The 27602-nt window shown below is 41.7% G+C and overlaps 2 protein-coding genes across 5 annotated transcripts; one reads left to right on the top strand and one right to left on the bottom strand.

The window, feature by feature from the left end:
• The first annotated feature begins 191 nt into the window (after window positions 1-191).
• Window positions 192-9559, top strand: CPT2 (carnitine palmitoyltransferase 2). Of its 3 annotated transcripts, none has more exons than XM_039486265.1 (5): window positions 192-474; window positions 2519-2599; window positions 2736-2842; window positions 5455-6759; window positions 8497-9559. In XM_039486265.1, exons 1-5 carry the CDS (start codon window positions 305-307, stop codon window positions 8826-8828), a joined length of 1995 nt encoding a protein of 664 aa, XP_039342199.1. In that variant the 5' UTR covers window positions 192-304; the 3' UTR covers window positions 8829-9559. The 3 variants fall into 3 exon arrangements, with proteins under 3 accessions (XP_039342199.1, XP_039342200.1, XP_039342201.1); XM_039486266.1 differs by lacking the exon at window positions 192-474 and adding an exon at window positions 4215-4359 and having other exon boundaries at window positions 2569-2599; XM_039486267.1 differs by lacking the exons at window positions 192-474; window positions 2519-2599 and adding an exon at window positions 2970-3040.
• Window positions 9560-11502: 1943 nt separating this feature from the next.
• Window positions 11503-26333, bottom strand: CZIB (CXXC motif containing zinc binding protein). Of its 2 annotated transcripts, none has more exons than XM_039483102.1 (8): window positions 26251-26333; window positions 25804-25887; window positions 24600-24656; window positions 23478-23559; window positions 21454-21485; window positions 20798-20875; window positions 12719-12784; window positions 11503-11748 (listed from the first exon to the last, which is right to left on the bottom strand). In XM_039483102.1, the coding sequence occupies exons 3-8, from the start codon at window positions 24654-24656 to the stop codon at window positions 11671-11673; spliced, it is 393 nt and encodes a 130-aa protein (XP_039339036.1). In that variant the 5' UTR covers window positions 25804-25887; window positions 26251-26333; the 3' UTR covers window positions 11503-11670. The 2 variants fall into 2 exon arrangements, with proteins under 2 accessions (XP_039339036.1, XP_039339034.1); XM_039483100.1 differs by lacking the exon at window positions 26251-26333 and adding an exon at window positions 25980-26177.
• Window positions 26334-27602: the final 1269 nt, after the last annotated feature.

Here is a 27602-nt window from a genome sequence, read left to right as displayed (position 1 = left end):
AGGCCCCGCAGGGCGGATGAAAGTCCGGCCGCAGCCGGGGGTAGGACTCCCGCTCCCTGCACAGGAAAGAGGCGGGACCCCCCCGGAGCGGGGTAAAGCTCCCTGCACAGCGGAGATCTCCTCAGAGGGGTTCAGCGCGCGGGGGCGCGCACAGAGGAGGATGAATTCCCGCCCCAGGGCGGCCTTTGCCCGCCGGGAACAGCGGGGGCGGGCAGGCGCTGCGGCCCGGAAGGCGGCTACTGAGCACCGGGGAAAAGGGAGCGAGCGGGCGGAGTCGCAGTGATTGAGGCTCGGCTGGGACATCATGGCGACCCGGCGGCTGCTGCTCTCCCCTGCCTCCTGCCTGAGGCGGACTCAGGCCCTGGGCGCTCCGGCGGCCCCCGGGCTGCGGAGGGGCTACAGCAGCGCCGACTCCTCCCAGTACCTGCACCGCAGCATCGTGCCCACCATGCACTTTCAGAAAAGCCTGCCCAGGTAAGGCGGCCGCTGCCCGCCCGGCCCCTGAGCCAGAGCGCCCGGCACCCCCCCGAGCTGGGGCCCCCACCACGTCCGAGCTCCCAGCCCCCCTCTGGGTCCCCCTGACCTGGGGACCCCCGCAGCAGAGCTCTCCCCGCCTCAGAGCTCCCAGACTCTCTCTGGGCCCCCCTGAGCTGGGGTCCCCCGCAGCAGAGCTCCCCCGCACCTCCGAGATCCCCTCCTCAGAGCTCCCAGCCCCTCTCTGGGCCCCTCCTGAGCTGGGACCCCTGCAGCAGAGGTCTCCCCGGGGGCCCCCACCACGTCCGAGATCCCCGCGCCAGAGCTCCCAGCCCCTCTCTGCCCCCCCCCCCAGCTGGGGACCGCCGCACCAGAACCCCCAGTTCCCCTCTGAGCTACGTGCCAGAGCCTCTGGACCCCCTTTCAGCCCCCGGGGATCCTCGCACCAGAGACCTTGCCCCCTTCTGAGTGCCTCATCCCCACCCTAGGGATCCCCACACTAGAGGCTTTGCCCCCTTCTTAACCCCTCACTGCGCCACAGACACCTCCCCATCTTCCTTTGAGACCCACAATCATCCTGGGTCCTTCCTCAGAGCCATCACCCATAGAGCTACTCCACTCAGGGACTCCCTACCCTACCCCTTTTTGAGTCCCCCGTACGGGTAGGAGAGTCCTAGGCATCCTTCTGAGCCCCCAGAAACCCCTCCCTCTCTGCGACCCCTCCATCTGCGTTTCCCACTGCTAATAAAACCCCCATCTCCTTTCCCCTGCCCAGCTAAGGGAGCCCCTTTCTCCCATGATTGCTGGCATCTAATGCCCATTTTCTCCTTCGTTTAGGTTAGTCCTTTTCCCCTGGTAAGGGAGTCCCATGTCTCTACATTTCAGAAATGGTGACTGCTGGCTTTAAAGGCAGCAACATTCTTCTGCATTAGAGAGGAAATGCACTCTGTGTTTAAAAACAAAACAAAACAAAAAAAAAAACCTGCTCCAATGCAGAGTAGGCAGCCCTGTGCTATGGGTGACTAAATACACAGCTTAATTGTTGGGGCCAACTCTCTTATGGTGAACAACAGGTTTTATGTCTCACGGTGAAGCCTTAATACCACGCTACTAGATCAGGTCTACTTTGGGAAACTACCAGTACACAGCAGGTGGTGGAGTCAACAGACAAGTCCATATGTATTGGTTTCAGATTGCTCGCCACACCCCTAATAAATGAGGTTTGGTATATGCTGAAAGTGCAGGAGACCAAGAAGGGTACATTGTCTTTGGGAATGGGCTACAGTAGATTATGTAGGTGAAAGGTTATTGCTAACAGAGGGAAGTGACTTGGATCTTTGCTAGTAGTATTCAAGTGTATACTGCCAGTTTAAAAATTATAATCTAATTATAACCTTCTGTCTCAAATCTCTTATCTACCATTGTTTAAATAACACATACAATTATTACAAAGGAAAGGGATTAGAGAAAACAAATCTCTTCTTCCGCCACCCCCATTTGTTTACTTTGTACATTGGACAGCACTTCCTGTATAGTTAATTTCATTGTTTTATTATACTGTAGTTAGTTTCCTCATTTGTTTGCATGGCTCTTTCACAGAGCAACAGGGGAGAAAGAAGTTTTTACTGCCATACTTCTATGTTTTTTAAATGCAACAAAAATCAAACTATGTATCAAGGTGATATAGTCCTGTCACACACACATGTTAAAAAGTATTAATTTCATTAAGAGGTAAAATAACTTGCCCTGTAACTAGGTAAAAACCAGCTTTCATGTTTAGGCTAAGATGAGCGTTGGAAATAAATTTGTTAGAATTTCCACAAGGAATCAAAATACAGAAAACATTCTATGCCTAGCAGTATATAAAATTATGGAGGAGGATCTGTGAGTTGGCTACTTGTAAAACAAGTTCCAGTTTTTCTGTCATGCTTACTTATAAAAAGAGCATAGGAATTAACTTACAAAAAATATGGTATTTTAAGAATCTTTACTGTCAGAGCTTTAACAACAACATTTTAGTTTGCTTTTTTTTCTCTCCCCTCAGGTTGCCAATTCCCAAACTAGAAGATACTGTTAGGAGGTATCTGAATGCCCAAAAGCCTCTCTTAGATGATGATCAATTCAGGTATGGATACACAGAAAACCAAACAGTGCTTCAGTGTACATCAAATCTTTCACTCCAACTCCTACATATTAGAAGATGCATCTTTTTAAAAAAATGCCTGGAAACAGCATTTTGACTGTCTGATTGATTGTTTTAGGAAAACTGAAGAACTTGGTCGCAGCTTTGAGCATGGAATTGGAAGAGAATTGCATGAGCAGCTGGTTGCTCAAGACAAGCAGAACAAACATACTAGTTACATCTCAGGTAGGAAGATTTATAGTGGGATAAAGAAGAGACTCATTTTTAGGAGAGACTTGCTTGATGACAGTCAGCTCATAATGCTATGAATAACAGATTAAAGTTTAAGCTCCTTATTATTGTTTACACTCAGAACAAGATGTGAAAACTCCATTTGACAATGTCTGAGCTAATTAGAAGACTGTCTCTGGTGGAAAAAAGAGGGTACTTCACAAAGTGTTATCTTTAATATACCAAATACTTTAGGACAGGGGTCAGCAACTTTTCAGAAGTGGTGTGCCAAGTCTTCATTTATTTCACTCTAATTTAAGGTTTTGTGTGCCGGTAATTTATTTTAATGTTTTTAGAAGATCTCTTTCTATAAGTCTATAATATATAACTAAACTATTGTTGTATGTAAAGTAAATAAGGTTTTTAAAATGTTTAAGAAACTTCATTTAAAATTAAATTAAAATGCAGAGCCCCCCAAACCGATGGCCAGCACCCGGGCATTGTGAGTGCCACTGAAAATCAGCTTGTGTGCTGCCTTCGGCACATGTGCCATAGGTTGCCTACCCCTGCTTTAGGATCTCTCATTGTCACCTAACAGAAATATCAACCACAGCAAGATTTCCTCAAAGATGTTTTCATTTGGAAGAAAGTAACTTTAACCAGTACATTAGCAAAATATAATAGTGTGTGGTTTAAAAAAAAAAAAAGTGTAGTATAGGAAGAACAAATGGTGCTATCAAAATCAAAGATGGAAGGCCAGCCACAACACTCTTAATATATCGATTTTTATTAAAGTGAGCAAAAGATTTGTCTGTCTATATAATCAGAACACATTGGTGAAAAGAACATTTGCTCAGTGATGTACAGTATCATTTTGTACTGTGGTCCACTCTGATAGAATGCTGTGTATGCTGTAGTGCCTGTGTGTAAGGGGAATTAGTTAAAGTTAATGTGGGATCCTTATATCAAAAGATCCTTAAGTGTGGAGCATCTTGCTCAAATGCAGGACATGTTGGTATCTGTGTAGGAAGATCTTGTGCCCTTGATGTTTTCTCCCCTGTTGGAGAAGAAAGGTCCTGCTGCTAATAGGAGGTTGAGGGATATTGGAAAAACAGTAGTGAAAAATATTTACTGTTTATTTTTTTTAAAAAGTAATTAAAAATATAAATACAAATATATTCCAGTGTTTAGACTCCTCCATGCATCTAAAGCTAGTACCTTCTATAAGAAAACTAACCCAGGTCTAGTTACAGTCATGAATCTGTTTGAAAGTGCTTGATTGGAAAACTGAATTCTCAGAAAAGTTGGGAAAAATGACTGAACAGTGGGGGATGGAAGGAGACACACCTCCAGCCTTAAAAAAATGCAGAGCATTATTCTTTTAAAGAACAAGAAAAGGAAAGACTCAGAAAGAGGAAGACCAGAATAAAGAAAAGGCGAGAGAGAACATAAGACAAAGAAGGAGATGAAATTCAGACAGAGAGAGAAAGAAAAGAGGGAAAGAAAAGCAAGAGAAAGCATGTAGCTTTTAGGTTAGTGAATTTATTTATTGTATTTATTTATTCATGTTACTTCCAATGGCTTTCAAATGTAAATGATTATAATGTTTGTGGAAGGCAGATGCTGGGTGGACAGCAATGGACACTGAGATAATATATCCAGTACAGCACAAGCAGCAGCAGTGTAATCTTCTCCCCATACTGTCCTGCCATTGTGCTTCAATCCTTGCTTGATGGTGGCAGTTTACCAGACATGTATTTCAATTGCACTGAGAACCACCAACTTCTCACATAGGCCAGCTTGCTCAGCCTTTTGATAGTAATGACTTTCACTTGTTATTGCCATCCTGTTCCCCCAGTATTTCCCTGTCAGTAGCCCACCTAAGTTTAATGTTGAGGGGAAATGTGGCAGATTATTATTAACTAGTTTTCTTGAGCATCATTATGTAAATGGATTACATGCTGCAGCTGCAACCGGCCCTCTTTTCCCCTGACTTTCAAGTCCTGTTCCATTTTTGTTGTTGTTTCCATAAGTGTAACAAAACATAATTATTCCTATGAGGAGGAACAATGAGTTCAGAGCTTGTATACCATGGTGAGGAGTGGGTTATAAAACCCTACTTGTATGTTAGCTAGTCTTTCACCTCCGGAGATCTGGACTTCAAATTCTGACTTAGGTCACAGCTTGAAAACGAGTGTGGTTTTACTTAGTCTGCAGTGGGAATTAGGGGTTGCTGCAGGGAAGGAATTCAGAAGGGAAGAACACAAGACACAGGCAGAAGAAAGTGAGAAATAGAGAAAGAAGGATGAGACAGGAAGGGAAATGGGACAGAAGTAATGGTGGTCCCAAAGGTGAGCATGTTTTCCCACTGAGTAATGCAACCTAAAGGCCATGCTGCACTCTAGATCTTTGTGCAAAGCTCCCACTGACGTCAGTGGGAGGTCCATTTCTGATTTGGTGGGAATATGTTGCCCCAATGTACCCCAGTCCATGGACTGTAATTAAATAGAGATAGTGGAGCTCTCTTCCAAATGACTTTGACATGTAATATAGATGGTTCTGAACAGTGCTTTCACAATTAGCCAATTTTACCTGTATTAATCTATTTCTCAATTCTCCATTTTTAGGTCCCTGGTTTGATATGTATCTAAGTTCACGTGAATCTGTTGTTTTGAATTTTAACCCATTTATGTCTTTCAACCCTGACCCAAAAGCTGAATATAATGATCAGCTCACACGAGCAACTAACATGACTGTTTCTGCTATACGTTTTTTGAAGACCTTCAGGGCTGGCTATCTAGAGCCAGAGGTTTTTCACCTCAATCCAGACAAAAGTGACACTCAAACCTTTAGGAGACTCATTCGATTTGTGCCTTCATCTGTATCATGGTTTGGTGCCTACTTGGTCAATGCATACCCCTTAGATATGTCTCAGTACTTCCGGCTTTTCAATTCCACACGATTGCCTAAGCTCAGTCGAGACGAGCTTTTTACAGATGAAAAAGCAAAGCACTTGCTGGTGCTCAGAAATGGGAATTTTTATGTATTTGATGTCATTGATAGAGATGGGAATATAGTGAAGCCTTCTGAAATACAAGCACACCTGAAATACATACTTAGTGACAACAGTCCAGCCCCAGCCTTCCCTCTTGCATTTTTGCCCAGTGAAAACCGAGATACATGGGCACTACTGAGACAGAAGCTACTCGATAATGGCAATGAGGAAGTCCTCCAAAAAGTGGATTCTGCTGTCTTCTGTCTATGTTTAGATGACTTCCCCATTAAAGACCTTGAGCACTTGTCTCACACCATGTTGCATGGAGATGGTATTAACCGCTGGTATGATAAATCCTTTAACCTTATCCTAACCAAAGATGGCAATGCGGCCATTCATTTTGAACATTCCTGGGGAGATGGTGTGGCTGTATTAAGATTTCAGAATGAAGTGTTTAAAGACAGCACCCAGAAGCCAGCTGTCACCCCACAATCTCAGCCTGCTGCAGTTGACTCTTCCAGCGCTGTGCAGAAACTCAGCTTTAAGTTGAATGATGCCTTAAAAGCGGGAATTACCAAAGCCAAACAGAAATTTGATGCCACTATGGAAACCTTGACTCTTGACTGTATTCAGTTTAAGAAAGGAGGCAAGGAGTTTTTAAAGCAGAAGAAGATAAGTCCTGATGCTGTGGCTCAGCTTTCTTTCCAGATGGCTTTCCTTCGGCAGTATGGCCAGACTGTTGCCACATATGAGTCTTGCAGTACTGCAGCTTTCAAACACGGTCGCACAGAGACCATCCGTCCTGCCTCCATCTATACAAAGAAGTGCACGGAAGCTTTTGTCAGGCAACCTTCCAAACACAGCACAGAGGAGCTTCAGCAGATGATTGCTGAGTGCTCTAAGTACCACAGCCAGTTGACAAAAGAAGCTGCTATGGGTAAGTGTGAGTGTCAGGTCATGGTGATAGAACATTCACATTGCTTCACAAAATGAGTCTCATCAACTTAGTTGCTCATTAATGCTAAACTTTTACAGAAGTCTCACTAAGTGTAACTTAATCTTGCTGGAGGGCCTATGTTCATTCAAACTTTGTAGAATGCCAAATAATAGCAGCGCTTTCCAGGTTTAAAAAAAAATATTGTTCTTGTGACATTCTTCTTAAGAAGGGAGTGTCTTTGAGTTTCCCCTTATTTGCTTCAGACCCACGCACATCAAGATTTTTCCTGTCCTGTAGATAAATTACTGTTATACTAGCCCACATGTGGGCTAGTAACTGGCTGATGCCTGGAGAGGGCAACACAAAGCAGGATTTTGGGTTGCTTCATGCATCTGCCTGCAGGTGGTACTGAGGCCACTGTGCAAACTGGCCTTGGTTCCTTCTGCTGCACCAGTGATAAATTTTCCCAAGTGGCTCTATCTGACCTGGCCCTATTGCATTTTAAAATAAGTCACAATTAGAGCTTGCTAACTTCTTCTAGATTTTTAGTAAAATGTAGCTTACAGGGCCTCGTCCAATTTTATTATACTCTTTTTACTGTTGGTTCAATAGCCTTTTCCTCTGTAGTTCCTGCCATTTGGAACACCCTACCTCAGACTCTTTTTTTTAAAGTAATATGAAAACATTTATTCCTTTTTCAAACCTCCTATTTTGATCTTCTCCATTTAACTTAACTATTGTTAAAAACCGTTTTTATTAATATTGCAGTAGTGCCTAGATGTCCCAGAGATCATGGCCCCATTATAGTAGTTGCTACATAAATGAGTAAAACAGAGTTCCTGTCCCAGAGAATGGATGTGCTAAAAATGCATTGCAGTTTCTTTCTGTAAAGCATATTACCATAACTTGTAAGAAAGCTGCTACAGAAAAAATTCTTGTAAGTTTTGTGTCTTTGAAGGGGTGTGATATTTAGTGTGTTAAATAACTATTTTCCAGAGAAAAGCAGTGATCTTCTGTAGTGTTTTGTATTTTAATACCACTGTATAACTCCATGGTATGCCCATCCCTTGATTACTGAGTGTAGTTCTGGTCACCCCATCTCAAAAAAGATGTATTAGAATTGGAAGGGGTACCAAGAAAGGCAACAAAAATGATTAGGGAATATGGAACAGCTTCCATATGAGCAGAGATTAAAAAGAATGGGACCCTTCGTCTTAGAAAAGAGATGACAAAGGGGGGGATATGATAGAGGTCTATTAAAATCCTGGATGGTATGGAGAAAGTGAAAAAGGAAACATTATTTACCCCTCCACATAACACACAAACCAGGGGTCACCCAATGAAATTAAGAGGCAGCAGGTTTAAAAACAAAGATAAGGAAGTACTGCTTCACACAACGCACAGTCAACCTGTGAAATTCATTGCCTGGGATGTTGTGAAGGCTAAAAGTATAACTGGGTTCAAAAAAGAATTAGGTAAGTTCATGGATGATGGGTCCATCACTGGCTATTTAGCCAAGATGGTTAGGGACACAACCCCATGCTCTGGGTGTCCCTAACCCTCTGACTGCCAGAAGCAGGGATTGGATGATAAGGGACGGATAGCTTGATAATTGCTTTGTTTTGTTCATTCCCTCTGAAGCCTCTGGCATTGGCCACTGTCAGCAAACAGGATATTGGCCTAAGTGAACCACTGGTCTGATCCATCATGGTCATTCTTATGTTCTTATTTTAACAGGTCAAGGATTTGACCGGCATTTGTTCAGTTTGCGTTATCTGGCAGCATCAAAAGGTATCCCGTTACCTGACCTCTACCAGGACCAAGCCTATGCTCAGCTGAATCACAACATTCTGTCCACAAGCACGCTGAGCAGCCCAGCTGTGAATCTGGGAGGATTTGCTCCAGTGGTGCCGGATGGCTTTGGTGTAGGCTATGGAATGCATGATGATTGGATTGGCTGCAGTGCCTCCTCTTACCCAGCCAGGAATGTACACGAATTCCTCCAGTGTGTGCAGAAGTCACTGGAAGATATTTTTCATGTTTTAGAAGGTAAGCATATCAGTAGTTAGGCACAACAGGGCTGGGATACTTTTTTTTTAATGCACAATATAAAATGTTTGGATCAAGATCACTTCTGATCATGTGTGGCTGAATGTGGAAGAATGTTGCTATTGCTAATTTACTAAGCATTTTGACTGGGATTTTAAAAGGAGTCTGCAAGAGTTGAGTGACCAACTTACACTGAATTTCCATGGGAGCTAGGCACCTTTTGAAAATCTTAGCCATATAAAGAAATTAAGTGCAAGCTTCTGCATGTGATATTCAGGAAATGCTTAATTCTGATAGTCTGAACTGTTACGTAATAGAATATAAAATGTTCTTAAAATATAACAGAGGCATTTAAATATTCATTTCTAGAAAGGAACTTTAGTATTGTACTGATTAAATTTGAGCTTAAAATCTACGAACGTTCATGTTTACAGCGGGAACAAAAAACTACATGTGAACAATGTAACAACTACAAAAGTTGTATTTAAATACAAGAATGACCAGTTGTAAATCCTGCACATGTGATATGTTCACTTACTAGATCTGTAATCTTTATTTTTCTTGTTAAATTTGAATCAGTGTCAAACTAACTGCCTCTTCTGTTGGAAGCATTTCCATGTAATGATTGGTTTAAATGAAAACTTGAAAATGTGAGACTAACAATACTGACAACTGTAATCAGGTATTAAATCTTCAAACTGTTAAGAAATTGGTTGGAAAATAATGTTTAAATAAAGCTACCTATGACATGGTTGAAGAAATGTTTTAGTATTATATCAGGATTAGGGATTTGAGAGTTCCTGGTGTGAAGAGTTTACACTTTTTTAAAATAAGCATACAAAAGCTGATAGAGGAATACAGTCAAATGCATATACTTTTTAGATAAACTTTATAAATTAAGTGTCAATTATTTCTGTTTGTACATCTGCCCTATAATGTTTTGTGTTCCCTTGCATAAGCCTGTATCTTTTAATACTGAAAAATCATTTCTCATTAACTTCTCTGTGGCTGCTTTTCTTTCCCAAATATCTCTCTCCTACTGCGGAGAAGGAATCACCATCAGCCATTCTCCGTAATGACTCTTTCCTACTCTCCAGACTTCTTGCATGGCACCATGAGTATCTGTTGGAACCTTTCAGTCTATTTGCCAAGGCAAGTGGCAGGGCTGTCTTAGTATTTGCAGATTTAAGATGTCTCTGAAATGAAGGTATTGGGCTTGAGGAGGGAGAGGTTCAAGGAGCTTTCCAACAGGGACAGTAGAATTTTCTGAAGGGCAGCAGCAGCATCTGCTAGATTTATTCAGATCTTGTAACTGTAGAGTCACATTAATTTGATGTAAAAAATCTGATGTGACACCTAATGCAGCAGAATTCATACAAAAGACTTAAGAACCTTTTGCTCTACAGGAGTGCCTCCTCCCTTCAACTGCTGCTATTCTTAACAGTACTGTCACTGGTCCTTGCTTTGGGGCTCTATCTTTTGCATTAGCTTCAGCATCTCTATTAAAAACACCCCCCCCCCTTAAAAAAAAAAGTTTGTGGCTACTCTGAGAGGGAAAGTATCTCTGCCTCAATCCTATCCCCTGTCTATTTTGAAATCACAAAAGACAATTCTCTTCCCTGTTGAATAGCAGTCATTCCTTTCTGTGCTGCCAGCTTTTCAAAATAGCACTAAAAGTGTCCATTTCACAGCTGTGTGAATAGTACCAAAACATAACTTGGTGGCAGACAGAATATTCTAAGTGGATGGTGCTAGGATATCACTGATAAGATTCATAGGACCAGAAGTTTCATTGCCTTCAGTTTTTCTTTGTGTAATATAGATTTCCCCCAGTTCCTTGCTTTTATCAAAAAGTGATACAGTATGAGTGCAACTAGTGAACACAAGATGCCATATCTTATGTATAAAATGAACCACAGTTACCAAGGTGAAGCAACCCTAAAACGCAGGCCTCTCCAGACTCCTATCTATCAATATGTAGCAGGGCTTTTTATCCCGCCGCAGGCTGCTGCTAGAAGGCAGGACACTACATCATGTGCTGCACTTACTTTGCTGTTGAGACTGTGGTGAATGATTTCCTGGCACTGAAGAGTACATTTGGGTTTGGGGAAAGACTAGGGGCTTTTAGGGGTGGAGGAAGGTATTAAATTCAAAACCGCTGACATACTTGGCTGTTTCCTTTAAATGAAGATGTCAGCTCTATTCAAGAGGGAAAATATTTGCACACTAAGTGGGGTAAAAAAATGGACTATGTAAAGATCATTTGGTTTTCAGAGGATTGTTTACATTTATGTATAACTAATACAACCTTTAAGATAAAACATTACCTAAGTTGTCACTTAACATTTGAAATACAAGTCGGTTAGCAGGAAATGGTAACAGCAGGTTTACTTGAACTAGCAGGAAACTATTAAAAGAATGTACTTCTGGCTTCAATCCTTAACACCTGCAATTTCCTAATGTGCCAACAATGATGATCAAGACAAAGTTATTTATATAATAGGGTATTTTGCCAATGATAAATCCTTCCATGTTGTCTTTAACCCTGAGGGCAATGACTATTTAGTATATGTTGTTAAATCTGTCTCCAAAGGGCCAGTGTGTTAGCCAAGAAATACAGCAAGGCCTTCCAATATTAGGTTTGGCTGTACTGAGTTTCATCTGCGTGAACTACTTAAACACAACCAGTCAGACTGGTGGAAAATGACTTTATTAGCCAGTCTTGGGACAACAGGTACAACTCAGCTGATATTATATTTGATTGTTGAAGTACAGCCATACAGAAAGTCACTCCAGAGGAACTTCTATAATGACTACAGACCATTACTTGGCCAAGGTGTTAAGATTTTATTAAAAGCAGTTTTAGCATTTTAGAAACTTGTGGGTAACTTCATAGATTCCAACAGACTCCTTTATTTTTTCATCATAGTCATTCCAATCCTGTAGGAATTCAAATTTTACAGCATTAATACAAAACAGGTTGGGGTAGTTTTAAAATCATAAACTGGAGTATCAATTAACCTTATCAGCATTCCAAATTTGGGTTCTACAGTGTCTGCAGGAAGTATTTAGGCCCTTAACCTGTCCAGTTCTATGTCCAACAGAAGTGAACACCAAACAAATTAAATTAGCTTCAAGCTTCTTAGTAGTTTTAGCTTAAGGAATCAGATTTTCTGTATCTGAAGACTGTAGCCAGTAACAGACATGCCAGCAACCATGGTGAGTGAAAGGATTATTTATAGTACCTATTCTCATGAGTCAGACAAGCCAATCTTCCTGTCATGTGGAATACCAAAGAGAGAACTGAGCCTGAGATATATGCTCATGGCCAATAAAGATTAGGAGCACCTATGGGCTTGTCTACATGGAGACATTGTGTTTGAAACAATAGGTCAAAATGCACTATGGAATTTCTAGTGTGCAGTAGCAGGATGTGCATGCCTGGCTATTATGCTGTGGTTCACACCCAGCCTGCTGTGCCTTAAGTCTCCATGTACGCAGGCCCAGAGTCTTATGCTGTGCTTCAAAGGAGACTGCACATCACTACTCAACACCTGGAAGAGTTCTCAGGAGTTGCCCCAATAATTTCAGAGCAAAAGAAAACCAGTGCCCCCATAAAAATCTCCCACTTGATCAAGAGACCATGATTTGGGTGTCCTGCCAACATTTTTTCAAGAGCAAGCTGCAATTATACCATGACTATTCAAAATACTGAAGATGTCCATGCTTAGGCGCTTCCAAATAAGCACCCTGAGGTGCACACTAATGCTGAGCACTCATGTTTGAAGGTGGTTTCCTCCTCCACTTAAGATTTGTGCATGCATGCCACTCTAAAGCACATAAAGCCATACTTTTAAATGGGTGATTGCTATTTCTGGGGATAGAGACACTGAGGAAAAATAAGTTGTACCTTTTCCAGCAAGTTTATTTCACTAAAAGGTGTGCCAGACTCTGCACCTTCAGCAGCAAACCCAGCCTACAAAAGCAAAATTAAAATAAGCTTAGGTATGAGTTGTAATATGTCTTAAATATGTTTAAAATTATTCAAACAAAGTTATCCAGGACAAGTATTTATTTTAGTGGAGCTAGCTGTCTTACAAGTAGGTATAAAGAGTGACCAAATTATTAAGTGACCTATGGTTTCAATATAGGGTATGACCCTATGTTTAATAATCAAGGAGAGTTGACTGTTCATGCCCAAGTTTTATTTTTACATATGTTCAATTCCAAAGGATACAATGGATGTAGAGTTCAGTTGTATCCAGAAGCCATAGGAACATTACTAAAACTATACAAGTAATATTGTAAAGCAAAGAAACAGTTTTCCAGAACACACCTGTTTTTCCTGCAAATTATTTTTTCTAATTTGTTTTTTTCCCCAAAAAATCTCTATGGCATCACAGGTTTCTAAGTGTATCCAGTACATCTGTTAGCAGTGAATGCATTAGATTAAAACTGTCACCAAGATATTTCAAGGCATTTTAGAAACAGCGTACTCCCGTTTAATAGCAAGCTAACAATGAAAAGCAAGAGAGGAAAAAAGACAAGTCTTCAGTTTTGGTTTAAACAGCATGAGAACCCAGACATCTCTGGCAAAAGGGGCCAAGTGTTTGTAACTATCATCATCCCGTCTAGTTCATTTAGGTACGGAGGAGTCAAACGACCACAAGGGGGAGAATCAACTAGATTTTAATTGTAACCAGATTAGACTCCACCCAAGCAGCTCCACCCAAGCAGCTAGGTCACTGAAAAACAATTTAGGAGTGAGATCGGCACGATTCTTTGTCTACGTAATCTATCCTTTCTAGCAGAAACGGACCTGAGATAACTACACTTATGTCTCCATGGGTGCACGCATGAGCAGTGGCAATGCTTCACTCATCCAGTCTCACCATCCCCCCTCCCCAAACAATGACGCTAAAGGGAATTACTGGGGAATAAAGAGATCAACCAAGGTGGCTGCACATAAAGCAATGGATCTATTTCCAAAGAAGGTACAGTTGGGGTAAAAAAAAAAAAAATTGGTATTTAAATTACAGATTAATGTTTTGTTGGTCAACAAAATTCCTCAAGATTTAAGAACAATGACACAAATTAAAGGATGGACAATATAAAAAGCCTTCCTGTGAGCTACTTGGATTATTTTTATTTTTAATTGAGTAAACAAACAACTGGCTATGGTATAAGGAGAACTCTTTCCTGGTTTTGCAAACAAATGCATATGGGACCTGCTCCTGGATTCCTTGTAGACATAAATCCCCACTAGCTTCTGTGAGAAGTTTGAGTGTACAAGGAATGTACTCTCTGACCATAAACTTTAAAGTTTGAGATCTGTAAAAATTAAGAATTTAGTCATACACATCCTACAATGCGTGACAAATATCAATGGGAGTGGTGCATTTAGCTCAAACGTACGTAGGCTTTAAATGAGCAAAATCACAAACCCACTAGGGGGCGGAAGGCAGTACAAGAGAAGATGCATCTCCACCTGCCACAATACAGAACTGCAACAGAGCAAAGAATGGAAGTGGAAGGGATGCAGAGCCAACATCACCCAGTACACATTTAACAGAGATCCATGGAACATTAAACCATGTGACAGGCTGTTGTAATTCCAGCAGAATTTACTCCTGGGGGAATTCTGTGCCACTGCATGCACAGAATTCATGTCCCCCACAGATTTCTTCACTTCCCTGCAGAAAAAATGACTTTCTGACAGGGAAGCTGTAAGAGCAGTCATGCACCACTTCTTTGCAGTGGGGGTACATCATTTAAGGCACATGGAGCAGCTGGCAGAGAGAGAAATCACCACAGGAGTAGGGATTCCCCAGCCAATGGCTCCTACCCTGAGCTGGGATCAGCTGCTAGTCCTGACTGTGCTGGAGGCAGGAGAGGACAGCACTTCCTCTTCCCTTGCAAGCAATGCCTGGGACTGTGTCAGGCCCACCTCCCGGAACCTCCCTCAGCTGCAGGAAGCTCAGAATCCTCCCCTGCTTCCTGCCCCCATTGCGCCTCAGCTGTGGGGGGGAGAGGTACAGGGAGCTGCTCCCCCATCCACCCAACCCCCATGCATCCGGACCTCCCATATCCAGACACCTCTGCTAAGCCTCACCCAGTACATCCAGAACCCCCCTAGCCTTCCATACCCAAACCCCACCCCTTGCATCTGGAGCCCCCCTGCACCCAGCCTCCAGCTTCCCACCCCGTACCCAGACCAACCCCCACTGAGCTCCCTGCACTCAAATCCCCATCCTGAAGAGCCCCACCACCCCAAGCCCCCACATCCAGAACCCCATGCCACTGACCTCCAACTATCTACATGCAGGCCCCCACGTCACCAACCCTCAGTCCCCCAGCACTCTGAGACCTCCACACCCAGACCCTCTGCTGAGCCCCAACCACCTTTACCTGGAAGCCCCTGCAGAGGCCCATTACCCTGCACCTGTAAGCTCTCCCCCTCCCCCCCCCGCCCCACAAGCCTCTGTGCATCCAGATCCCCCCACACCCAGACCTCCCCATAGCTGCCTGCACCCAGATTGTCCCACACAGAATCCTCTCACCCCACACCAGGATCCCTCCACACTTGGCTCCTGCCTGCCCCACACCTGGTGCAGAGGGGCAGGGCCCCAGGGTGTTTCTGGGGCAGGCCCATGCCTTGTGTGTGTTAGGGTCAGGTGCAACCTCACTACTGAGTCCGTGCCCTGGGGGTGGGGGAGCTGCAGGGTGATCTCCCACCTTCATGCAGCCAGTGGCCTGTGCTCCCGCCTGCCCTGCTGGAGCCTCTGCATTTATTTATTGACAAATCAAACTTGCAGAATTTTAAAATATGGTGTGCAGAATTTTTTATTTTTTGGCACAGAATGCTCTCAGGAGTAAGGACTTGCATTCTTACAGCTTGTGGCATCACAGTTGATACACTAATTTAATCACTGCTAAATGGAGCTGAGTAATGAAGTGACTTGTCTGCCCTCTGCTGACTGGCTAAGGAGCAACAAGAACAGGAGTACTTGTGGCACCTTAAAGACTAACAAATTTATTGTAGCATGAGCTTTCGTGAGCTACAACTCACTTCTTCGGATGCATAGGAGCAACAGTAGCTGAAGCTTAGAACAAAACAGGAATTCTTATTACCCAACTTTCCAACATAGTGGATCATCATGCAATTATTCTGCTTACCACTGTAAAGTCATTTCTGCCACAAAGCAAGGGAGCTACAGTTGGATGAAAAGAAACTTTGTAAAGATGCATCTATTCTTCAGCTGAAGGATAATACTTCTGTGGTGCGGGGGAGGAGGAGACCATACAGAGCTAATACAGGTAAAGAGGCATATATTGGCATTTTTGATAGCTACATCAGCTCAGGAACTTTAAATGAAAAGCATAATTATAAGCTAAAACTAAGAGACTTCTTACCAAGCAAGAAATGTACAAGCTTCTTAATTAGATTTTTCCCCACTTGGTAAAAAACAATACAAAATATCTCTAGGATTTTCCAAGGGGAAAGATTTTCTTTTTGTCATGGAGGGACCTAGAGGGTATTTTCCCCTTTAAGACTGCAGTGAGAATTCTGGTGATTTTATGGGGAGACAGACAGATATAAATGGAAATGACAATTCTCATGAACCTCAGCTAAGTTTTAAAATTATTAAAAATAATTTCACATTCTTATGACCTATTCTATTCCATTGCTGTTTATGACAGAACTGAAACTTGATCTGGAGAAGCCAGGCTGGCTTCAACTGTGTATGAGAGAGTTGACTGTAAAATAACTGTTGGATTTGTAAGGAACAAGGGTAAGTCTCTTGATTTATTTATTGAAGTATCATAACGTAATGAAATATCTAGTCAGGGCTATCCTTCATACACACTGCTTCAGCCTTAACTTTGAAACTACTAGGTTAAGAGTTATTATAGCCTCCCCTCTGTTGGTATTGATTAAAATGAGATTGACAGGTGAGGGCCAGGCAGACATGTAAACAAGCATCCTACACACTCATGGGCTTATCAAATTTGACTAGAAATAGATTTCTAGTTCCAGTTGTAAAGCCAACAGGGACAAGCAACTGACTATTTAATTTTTCTCCTCGACAGGTGGGCTTCTAGAGAAAAATGTACTAGTTACAACACCAATTGCAGTAGTCCACTTTACATATGCTTAGTTTTGCATAGAAACAGAAAAACTGTTTTTAGACACTTGAATTTTCCCCTCCCACATCTTAGAAAATCAGCCAGAACAATAATAGATGTAGCACAACGTCACTGCAGTTGCAGGAAGGATAAAGCACAGGTTTTTATTTGTCAGTCTACGCAATTTACTCCTAATCCTACTGGAATAATAGGTTATATATAGCAGGGAGTTAGCTTATGTAGACCATGCCCAGACACAAGAAACCAACAGCCGACATCAGGAGGAGAACTGTAGATTCCAAGGCCTGAAGGGACCATTAGGATCATCTACTTTGACCTCCTGTATAATACAGACTACTGAACTTCCCCAAAATAATTCCTAGAGCATATATTTTAGAAAACAATATAATCGTTATTTTAAAGTGATCAGTGATGGAAAAATCCACCACAACCCTTTGTAAATTGTTCCAATGGTTAATTACCATCACTTAAAAATGTAAGTTTTGTTTCCGCTCTGAATTTATCTAGCTTCAACTTCCAGCCTTTGGATTGGGTTATACCTTCCTCTGCTAGATTGAAGAGCCCGTTATCAAATATTTATTCCCCATGTAGGTAGTTACAGATCAAGTCACTCCTTAAAGTGAAGGTTAAGATAAATAGATTAAGCTCTTGGAGTCTGTAAATATAAGGCATGTTTCCCAATCTTTTATTCATTCCTGTGGCTCTTTTCTGAACCCTCTCCAATTTATCAACATAATTCTTGAACTATGGACACCAGAACTGGACACAGTATTCCAGCAGTGCTTGCATCAGTGCCAAAAATAGTGGTAAAATAACCTCTCTACATCTACTTGAGATTCGCTTTATGCATTCAAAGAACGCATTAGACTTTTTGACCACAGCTGATTATCCACCATGATCCCTAAATCTTTTTCAGAATCACTGCTTCCCAAGATAGAGTCCCCCATCCTGCAAATATGGCCTACATTCTGTATTTTTAGGAATATAACATTTATCCATATGAAAATGCATATTGTTTGCTTGTGCCCAGTTTACCAAGTGATCCAGATCACTCTGTATCAGTGACCTGTCTTTTTCATTATTTACTTCCCTTCCCCCCCCCACCATTTTTGGGTCATTTGCAAACTTTATCAGTGATGATTTTTTCTTCTTCTAGGTCACTGAAAAATGTTAAATAGCATAGGGCCAAGAACCGATCGCTATGGTACTCCACTAGAAACACCTGCTCAATCATGATTCCCCATTTACGGTTACCTTGTGAGACCTATCAGTTAGCTAGTTTTTAATCCATTTAATATGTGCCATGTTAATTTTCTGTTCTCCTAGTTCTCAAAATGTTGTGCGTACCAAGTCAAACACCTTACAGGAGTCTAACTAAGTATATTGCATCAACACTGGTACCATTATGAACCAAACTTGTTTTTATAATGAGATTACAAGTTAGTTTGACAGGATCTATTTTTCATAAACTCAAATTGCCATTAGTTATGTTACCCTCCTTTAATTCTTTATTAATAAAGTCCTGTATCAGCTGCTTCATTAGCTTACCCAGGAACCATTTCAGACTGACAGACCTACAATTACTCAGATCGTTCTATTTACCCTTTTTAAATATTGGTACAACATTAAGCTTTCTTCCAGTCTTCTGGATCTTGCCCAGCGTTCCAAGACTTATTGAAAAAAATCAACATTAACCATCCCACAAGAGCCTTAGCCAGCTCTTTTAAAAAACTCTTGGAATCACATTATCTGGACCTGCTGTTTTCAAAAGTTTAACTTCAGTAGCTGTTATTTCACATCCTCCCAATACGCTAGTGGAATGGAAAGAGTTATCATATATTACATCATCTGTTTCCCCGCCCCCCATACAGAACAGAAATATTTATTGAACACTTGTGTCTTTTATGCATTATTACTAATAATTCTACCATTTCCATCTAGTAAGGGACCAATACCATTGTTAGTATTCTTTTTGTCCCTGATATACTTAAACTCCTTATTGTCCTTAACTCTCCTAGCTACAATTTTCTCTTGGACATTCTTTTTCTTCAGCATACTTCCAAATTCCCTGAAGTTATCTATTATCAATGAGACACCCATGTCACAGGGTCATTAGTATTCATACTGAACCATCAGTGGATCCTTGCTCGTTGATTTCAGAAAAATGACATCTTATGTCTTGGTTCCAGGAAAACAGCATGCTGTCCTGTTGTCTGTCCCTTGCAGAATGTTCTTTCTAGTCTTCGGAGTACTGAATCCCCATGAAGGATCATCTGTCTTGCTTCAGGGGTTAGAGATCTCTTTGTGAGCAGGCTTAATTTTCTTGCAGGGGTGTCTTGAGCTGCCATCCACAGGCATGCCCTGTCCATCTCTCTGTTCCTTTAGACCAGGTGGATTTTCAGAGATGCCTTCCACAGTGTCCCTATTGAGGACCTGCTAGTGATTGGAAACTTGTAGTTGTGTGGAATTGCTCCCAGTCCACTTCTCTGTGGTGGCCACAGCCTGCCAATCCTCATCTGTGTCCAGCCTTGTAGAATGGCCACCTTGCCTCTTATGAGCTGCCACGCCTCTTTTCCAACTTCTTTCTCCAATTCCTTGGTGGTCAGCTTCTTTCTTCCTTGAACCCGAGGTACTCATATGTCCCAAATTTGTCTAGAAATTCATCAGCTTCTTTGATTCTCAGTAGCAGCTCCACTTCCCCTTCCAGTTCAAGAATCTTTTCCTCCAATATAGCCATCAACTTGCACTTTGTGCACAGTAAGTCCCTTCTGGCTTCAGGCAGGAAAGAAAACTTGGCATATCTGTTGCAGGTCATCACCACTGTTATATCACTGGCTGTCTTGAAATTGCACGTAGAGCTGAACCTGGAAGGAAAGCTATCTCCCACTGCCCCCAGCTCCCTCTGAAACTCAGTTGCCTTAGGTTGTGGCTCTCAATATTGCTAGCAAGTGACTCTCATTACCCAAATCTCTCTGTTTAGCTCAGCTCGGCCCCTCCCCATCAGGGAGCAATTACCCATTCAGACTTCAAGCAACAGGGCTGATCAATGTTCCAAGGGTCAGAACCACACTGCCTCACCAAGACATGAAACAGACCTGTTCCAACTACTTACTCAGGGGCCCGTGGCCCAGCTACACATGAGAACAAACAGCCAAACAAACTCACAGTTGGACGAAACAAACCAGTCACCAAGTCTCACTACCTCCAAGCAAAATCCATAGCTATCCCCTCTGAAACTCTCTTAGCTGTCTCAGTTTACAGCTCAGAGACCCTTTAGCTCAGTATCTTCAGCTGTATTTTGGAACAGAGACTATTTATGCCTTCAGCAAGTCTTGCTCTGCCTTTCAGTCTAGTTTTGTTGTGGATACACGTCTACGTTTGTAGAGATGGCTGAACTTCAGAGCTTGGTTGAGCACAGCAGTCAGATACTGATCAGTGTCCACAAATCAGGCTTGTTAACTCTCTATACCTTGTACGGTAGCCCACCCAGACTACTACTTCCCATCAGTGACCCCTAATTAGGCAATCCAAGATGTGACTGCTTTAGGACTCCTCTCTTCCTTCTGTTGCCCTACTCTAAAGATCCACCAAATGAATTTAAATCTGCAGTGCTCTGGAACTTACAAGGTACTTCAGGAGGCACAGCTCCAAAGGGTGAGTAACTTTAATTAGGTGAGTAGGATGAAGTAAGAAAGACAACTGCAGAGAGGGGAGACTATTAGAGAGTCACAGGTTGTCCAAAATGAGCAGTGCAATACTCAAAAGAGAGAGAGCTACATCAGTGTAGACTTCAGCAGAAAGACACCAAAGAGCGTCAAATAAATCATTAATAAGAACTTGCCTGTGGTTGAAAGTCAACTGGCTCAAGACCTCGGCACTCAAACTCCACTATTGTCTTAAACTTCTCACTGTCTTCAGCCTAGGATTGAGTCAGAATAGCATTTAGTTTTTATCTAATGAAAGGAAATAACTTTTAGTTTAGGCATAAAATGCAATAAAGTTTTTAGAAGCAGCAAACTCTGGTCCAAAACATTTGAATTATTTTACATGGTTGATAACGAACCAGAATTTCTTAAACTTAGAGACTGGTCAGGTGAAGTTTCTGAGCCCTTCAAAGGTAGGCTGTCCAAGACCAGGGTAAAACTATTACATATTTGCTTAGAATGTGACTAATCCAGTGCCTGATGCTGACTGTGAAATATTTAAACAAATGATTTGAAATTTGAGTCTGAAGCAGAAGGGACAAGGCAAGGTATTAATTGGCTGCCGCTGTCCACATTATTTAAAATAGACTTTCCTAAATGCACAGCTTCACTTTGGAGCATCCAGCATCCCATTTGCGGTGTTTTTCTATCAGGCGATATCTGAGTGTATTTTCCCCTGTACTTCTGGGAAGAACATGATTGCAAAAATTGGGAAGCCTTGTAATAAACTAACACCACATTACTGATCCTTATTTCAGTTATGTCTGCAAATTCATAGAGAAAATAAACTTACATTATAAGGCTTGATTGTGTCTCTTAAGATATCTGGAAGAGAAGGGGGTAGAATTAAAAAAAAATACTTCAAATTTTCCAGCCCTCAACACAAACCCAAGAGCCCTCCCTCCAAACACTATTTATTCAAAAACAGCCAGGATTTCTGGTTAGTCCATCAAAATCTAAGACCCTTTTTTGGCCAGTGCTACCAAGAATTTCATCTCCTGTTTTGTTTTCCTCTTAAGGAAGAAAAAGCAAGGCATACTCCTGTAACATGGCTTTAAGGCTCCAACCGTACAATTGTTGCTCATACAGATCTCCCAACGTCTATGGGAGGGTTGAGTGCAAATTACTTACAGGACTGAGCCAACAGGACACCATTATTTGTATCTAACTTCCATGAATGTAGATTTGGGGGATAGTCATTGTATAGGGCAGCACAGACCTTGTAAATACCTTCCGGTATTTTAACTAGCTTATCACAGTTGTATTTATTCCACAGGAAATGCCTTTCATATCAGACACATTTTTAATACCAATTTCTCTTTTCCTTCATGTTACTGCAGGAAGTGTTTACATGGATATAGCTTTACAACATCACAGCTCAATCCCAGGGGGGGGGAAAAATCTAATCTGGGATGGCTATGAAATGGGTAGAACTTTGTAGGAACATCCCAAGAACCAGGCCAATGCAAACAGCTGGCAGCTCCTTGGATGAAACTAGTTTTTAATACCTGGAGAGGAAAATGAACACTTGACACAGACACTTGTGTGGATGCTGTTAATTTTCCAAATACCAGACAGGCTTTTAGATCTTTGGGGCCCAATCCTGAAACCCTTACTCCTCCATTGAAGTCAATAAGTGTACTTGTGCAAGTATAAGGGTCTCAGGATTAGTCCTTATTTTTGTGAAAAAAGTTAAGTGATTAAGAGACAATGAATGGGACTATTTTGGTTGGGACGGCAAAGGGCACAGAAAATATAATAAAGGATGAGTCAGGTTCTCCTTTTTACCCTTCCCCCATAATACAACTATGAGCGGTCAAACAATGAAACTGTAAGGCTAAAAGGCTTTTAAAAGATAAATGGAAATATGTATTAATGTAATAGATAATCAGTTTAACTCTGCTATAGGATAATATTGAGGCAATTAAATTAATACAATCTAAAAGAGGTTAAACACTCCTACAAATAAGAACAGCTGAATTACACAGTAGGCCAGAGTTGCAATGGCTGTCAATAGTCATGTTAGGGTGTAGATGATCACCAGCTGCAGGGCAGAAAATACTTTCCTTCCCATAGTAAGATACAACTGATTTATGAACATTAAGAACCATCCCAAACTGGTCAGATACTGACTAGATGGACCATCATTCTTCTCTGCTTTGTGAATCTCTACATTAATAACAAAAAGACAAAGAGTTTGATAACTGAAAGAAAAAATGTCTAGCAAGTACAGAAATTGCCCAGGAAACTCTTGGCTACTTCTGTTATTTTTAAGAGAAGAATGAAAAGTAACTGGCATCCCATTTTTTTCCAAAAAGATTAACATCTTAAGTGTACACTCAAACATAATGCTACAAAGTACAAAAATTTGTTTCCAAATAACTTTATAGAAGAAAAGCAAGCATTTTAAAAGGGACACCATTAACTTCAGAATCATGTTTCTGTTGGAAAAATTTGAACATACTATTGTTTTAGCACCTACCATTACTAAAACTAAAGTTGGCAAAAATTGTCTTTATTGTTCAATTGTTTACATACTTTTTGCATTTGCATGTGTAGTCAGTCTCATTCTTTTGTTGATGAATCAGTTGCATTTACTGTCTCATGCACAAACATGAGGACAAACATATTGGTGCTTTAAAACAAGCACCAGCAAGTAGGAGAAAATAAACCCGTAAACACACTGGTAAAAAGCAACTTACAACAGAAATTCAGGACATACTATTTAAAAGATGCTCTTAGAAGGTTTTTGTAAATTAGTTTAAAAAAAAAAAAATCAAGTTGACAGCATCCCTTAAATCATGTGAAAGAGCCTACCAATGGAATTCTCTCTGGAGCACAGCTTGCATTTCTGCACCATAGTGGCACTCCCTCTGCCTCCCTTAAGAGGAGCACTGTCCTAAAAAAATTACAAATGGAGCCATCACTGTGTGTCAATTTTTTCATGTTTTAATTGAGCAACTAAAAACCTCTGTAGTGACAAAGTAGTTTTTACAAGGACAATGGCCAGCTAACATGATTTTATATATTGTAAGGGGAAGGTAGGTTTCTTTCAGTACAAAGAATATTTAGAATTCACAATACTATGGTTATCAAGGAATAATGTACATTATATACTAAATTTTAAATAAATTATGTATAGAATGTGTCTTGACAATACAGACACATTCTAGCCATTCCATAGGATATTTATTTAATCTTCAACCAGCATGATTAGAGCCCTGATCCTGCACACTGTTGTGCCTACATGCAACAAGTTGCAGGACTGGGGCCTGCAAGGATAGAAGAAGAATGGTCTTGTGGTTCAGGATGAGAGTCTGAGGTTCTAATTCCAAACTAAACCACAGACTTCCTGTGTTACTTTGGGCAAATCACTTCACCTCTTTGCCTCAGTTTCCCCATCTGTAAAGTGGGGATAACACTTCTCTATTTAAATTAACATCATGAGGCAGTCAGATAGTGATATTTATAGCATTTCTGGCATGCACAACACCAGTACCTTGTATAAGTTAATTTATCATAATCATTCCCCTTCCCTCACCCTTCCTCGCCCTCCCCCCCAGTTAGCTAAACTTCCATAAAACTTGTTTTATCATTAGCAAAGAGGAAATGCACTACTGGCAAAACCCTATTGTAATACCACTTCAAATCCATTTTCTTGGCTGTGGAAACTTACTGGCTTTAATTAGGGGAGGCTTTTCGAGAAAGACTTAAAATAATGAGCACCGCCACCAACCATTCCTATAGCACATTTCATTCAAGGATCTCAAAATACTTTGTGAACATGAAGTCTGACAGCAACCCCAATGTAGGTAATTATTCAAAGGCTGCTTCATACAACATATCCCCCATTTCCATCAAAGTCAATTTTACATAATATGCACTGGGTTTTTTGGTTTCTTTGTTTTTAAATGCACACCTTGCAGTTCGGCAGCTTACCATTAACCGCAGGTATTGCCATTTTTCAGAAATCTCACCACAGTTCCCACATTTCATCTGGAAAAGAAAAACATACACCAAAGAATCTTAAAGTTGTTAGTAAGCTGATCAATAAAATAGCTCAAGCCATTCTTAGACTTAAGTTTAACTCTTTTACAATTGAAAGGGCATGGGATAGCTGCCGGTAAAGAATGAGGGGCCAGAGCCTCAGCTAGGGTCCATTTTCATAGCCCCATTAGCTTCACTTGAGTGATGACAATTTACACAAGTTGAGGATTTCTTCCAGAGAATTTTATGTTGAAAGAAAACAGATTACATGCAGGAACCAATAAACAAAGCTGGGAATAATACATCCCAACAGTTTGTCAACCAAGTGAGTCTTCCACCAATAATACTTAAAAAATAAAATCATAACCTCAAAAGAGAGAGTGGTGCATATTATATAGACTGAGGAATAGCCATGATTTTACTTCATTGTAACTGATCTTTTAATGCAAACATACATACATCTAACGGTTACTCAACTTCCAAAACATGCTTAAATTTAAACAAACAAAAAAACCCTGCACAACTTTCAGATCACATATATTCATCTTACTTTTATTTAGATTACACAATGAACCATGCTTGAAATGTGCCATGATACCACTAACATTGTGTATATATCCAATTGGGTACTGGCAAAACTACATCTTAGATGGCAATGAAATACCACAATGATGATCATAGTATAGAAACCATTCTACAGTGATTTGCATTGCAGGATTCTATTAGATACCAATAATTTGTGTAATGGAAGCCTGCAGTACAAACCACTATAGGATGGAATGCAAAATCTCATGCAAAAAAACCCAAAAACCCTGTGATACACCACCATGCAACTCAAAATCATAGAAATGCAGGGCTGAGGGGTCCTCTAGTCCCGCCCCCTGCTGATGCAAATATACACAGTTATTCTAAGTTTCAGCGGTGGGGAGACTAGAGGACCCCTCGAGGTCCCTTCCAGACCTCCATTTCGATAATCACTGGTTTTCAGTCTCATAATTTTATATCGTTTTTACTACACGATATTTTGTACTGTATTCTAGTTAGCACTACAGCCTTGCATTATAAAAACAATTACTGGGGCTTTTAAAGTACATTGCCTAGCACTGCAAAGGGGTGGCACGCTGCGCAGGGCTGCACCTCCCCTGGCCCGCCATACCTTCAGGTACCAGCGAAAATCATCCCCCACCGGCCTGAGGTTTGTAATATTTTCCAGCGTGGCTTTCAGCTGCAGCCCGATCTTCTGTAAAACAGGGGGTGGGGGATAGAGTCAGTGTCTTACAGCCAATGCCACACCCTGCCCCAGGCACTGGCAGCGCCACCCCCCGGACCCACCCCCATGCTCAGGGCCTGGCGCGCTGCGGGTCCGGCTGTAGCTGGAGGTGCAGCCCGGACACGCTCAGCAGCTGCCCCGAAGTCCCGCGGCGCAGGCAGCGGGCGGGTGCCACCCTGGAGGCGGGAGCAGCGCGACCAGCTTCACCGACACCTATTCCCTCCCACTGGAGGCCGCCCTCCAACTCTCGCGATAGTTGGCGGGTTTTTTTTAATCGACTCCTGATATTTGGCAGCTTTCCCGTGAATTGTTGCCCTTAGACAAAATGGTCACCTCATCCCGTTACTTTCGCAAGGACTGAAGCCGGAGCTGCCCTCAGCCAAGATGGCCGCCCTCTGTTACTTTCTTTGGGACTGAAGCTTCAGTCAAGATGGCCGCAAATTCCTTAAACTCAGCTGATAGCAGCGAGGCTGCCCCTAATAATGATGGCCGCCAGCCTCTACTGAAATTAAGGACACAAGAAGCCAAGCCAGGCCGCTCTGTCCCTCTCATCATCTCAGTGGTTCATGAACTAAACAAGGAAAGGTGAGGAGAGAGGAGGGAACCTGAAGGCAGCAGGTTTAAAACAAATAAAAGGAAGTGCTTCTTCACATAGCGCACAGGCAACTTGTGGAACTCCTTACCTGAGGAGGGTGTGAAGGCTAGGACTATAACAGTGTTTAAAAGGGAACTGGATAAATTCATGGTGGTGAAGTCCATAAATGGCTATTAGCCAGGATGGGTAAGGAAGGGTGTCCCTAGCCTCTATTTGTCAGAGGATGGAGATGGACAGCAGGAGAGATCACCGGATCATTGCCTGTTAGGTTCACTGCCTCTGGGGCACCTGGCATTGGCCACTGTTGATAGACAGGATACTGGGCTAGGTGGACCTTTGGTCTGACCCAGTATTGCCGTTCTTATGAAGTGGTTGCAGGGGTTTATGGGGTGCAAATAAGAGAGTAACGAGGGCAGGGCAGATGGATCATTGCTTTTTCTCCCAAAGGGTGATCACTAGAACCCATTGGAACCTGAAAATTATGAACTCAATGTACCTTTTTATGTACTAGTATTCATGCAAACCACTTCCCAAATTGCTTCATAAAGTTAGTTTCAAAATTAGGGCTAATTCTAGTTCCTGGGTATAGTGTAAATAAAAAGGTGTACATAGGAGAATTACAGGTGGGAGGAGAGATTCCTCCACCCACTGACAATCAATTGGCGCTGTCACCATCTCTCTAGTTATTATTAGAGTCTCCTCTCTGGCCTGCTATTGTACGGGCTCATGGATTTGGGTGATCAGGGGAACTGAATAATGACTTCCATAGCCACATTTCCAAATCCCTTTGCTTCTAAGAGATATTGTAAGTCATTTGAGAAAAACAGTTCTGATTTTGGTTTGAATTCTGGAGTCAGTACTAAACACTGTAATTTCTGGAGTATTTAAAGAATGCACAGAAGTATGTTTCCAGATTGGCTCCTCTTTCTTGTTAGGATGATGTTCAAGAAAGGGTATGTCTGTAAACAGAACACACTTACCCATAAAGACATTCCTAAAGATTTGAGGGCTCTTTTGGGGTCTTGCAGAGAGCATTAGAATGTTTTTTTGTGTGTTTTTTATTTAAAGTTTCAAAGTTATACCAGTTCTA

The sequence above is a fragment of the Mauremys reevesii genome, linkage group 8, assembly GCF_016161935.1.
Source record: "Mauremys reevesii isolate NIE-2019 linkage group 8, ASM1616193v1, whole genome shotgun sequence".
NCBI classification, from domain to species: domain Eukaryota; kingdom Metazoa; phylum Chordata; order Testudines; family Geoemydidae; genus Mauremys; species Mauremys reevesii.
Note: the sequence above shows the minus strand (reverse complement) of the source record. Positions and strands in the feature narration are given on the sequence as shown.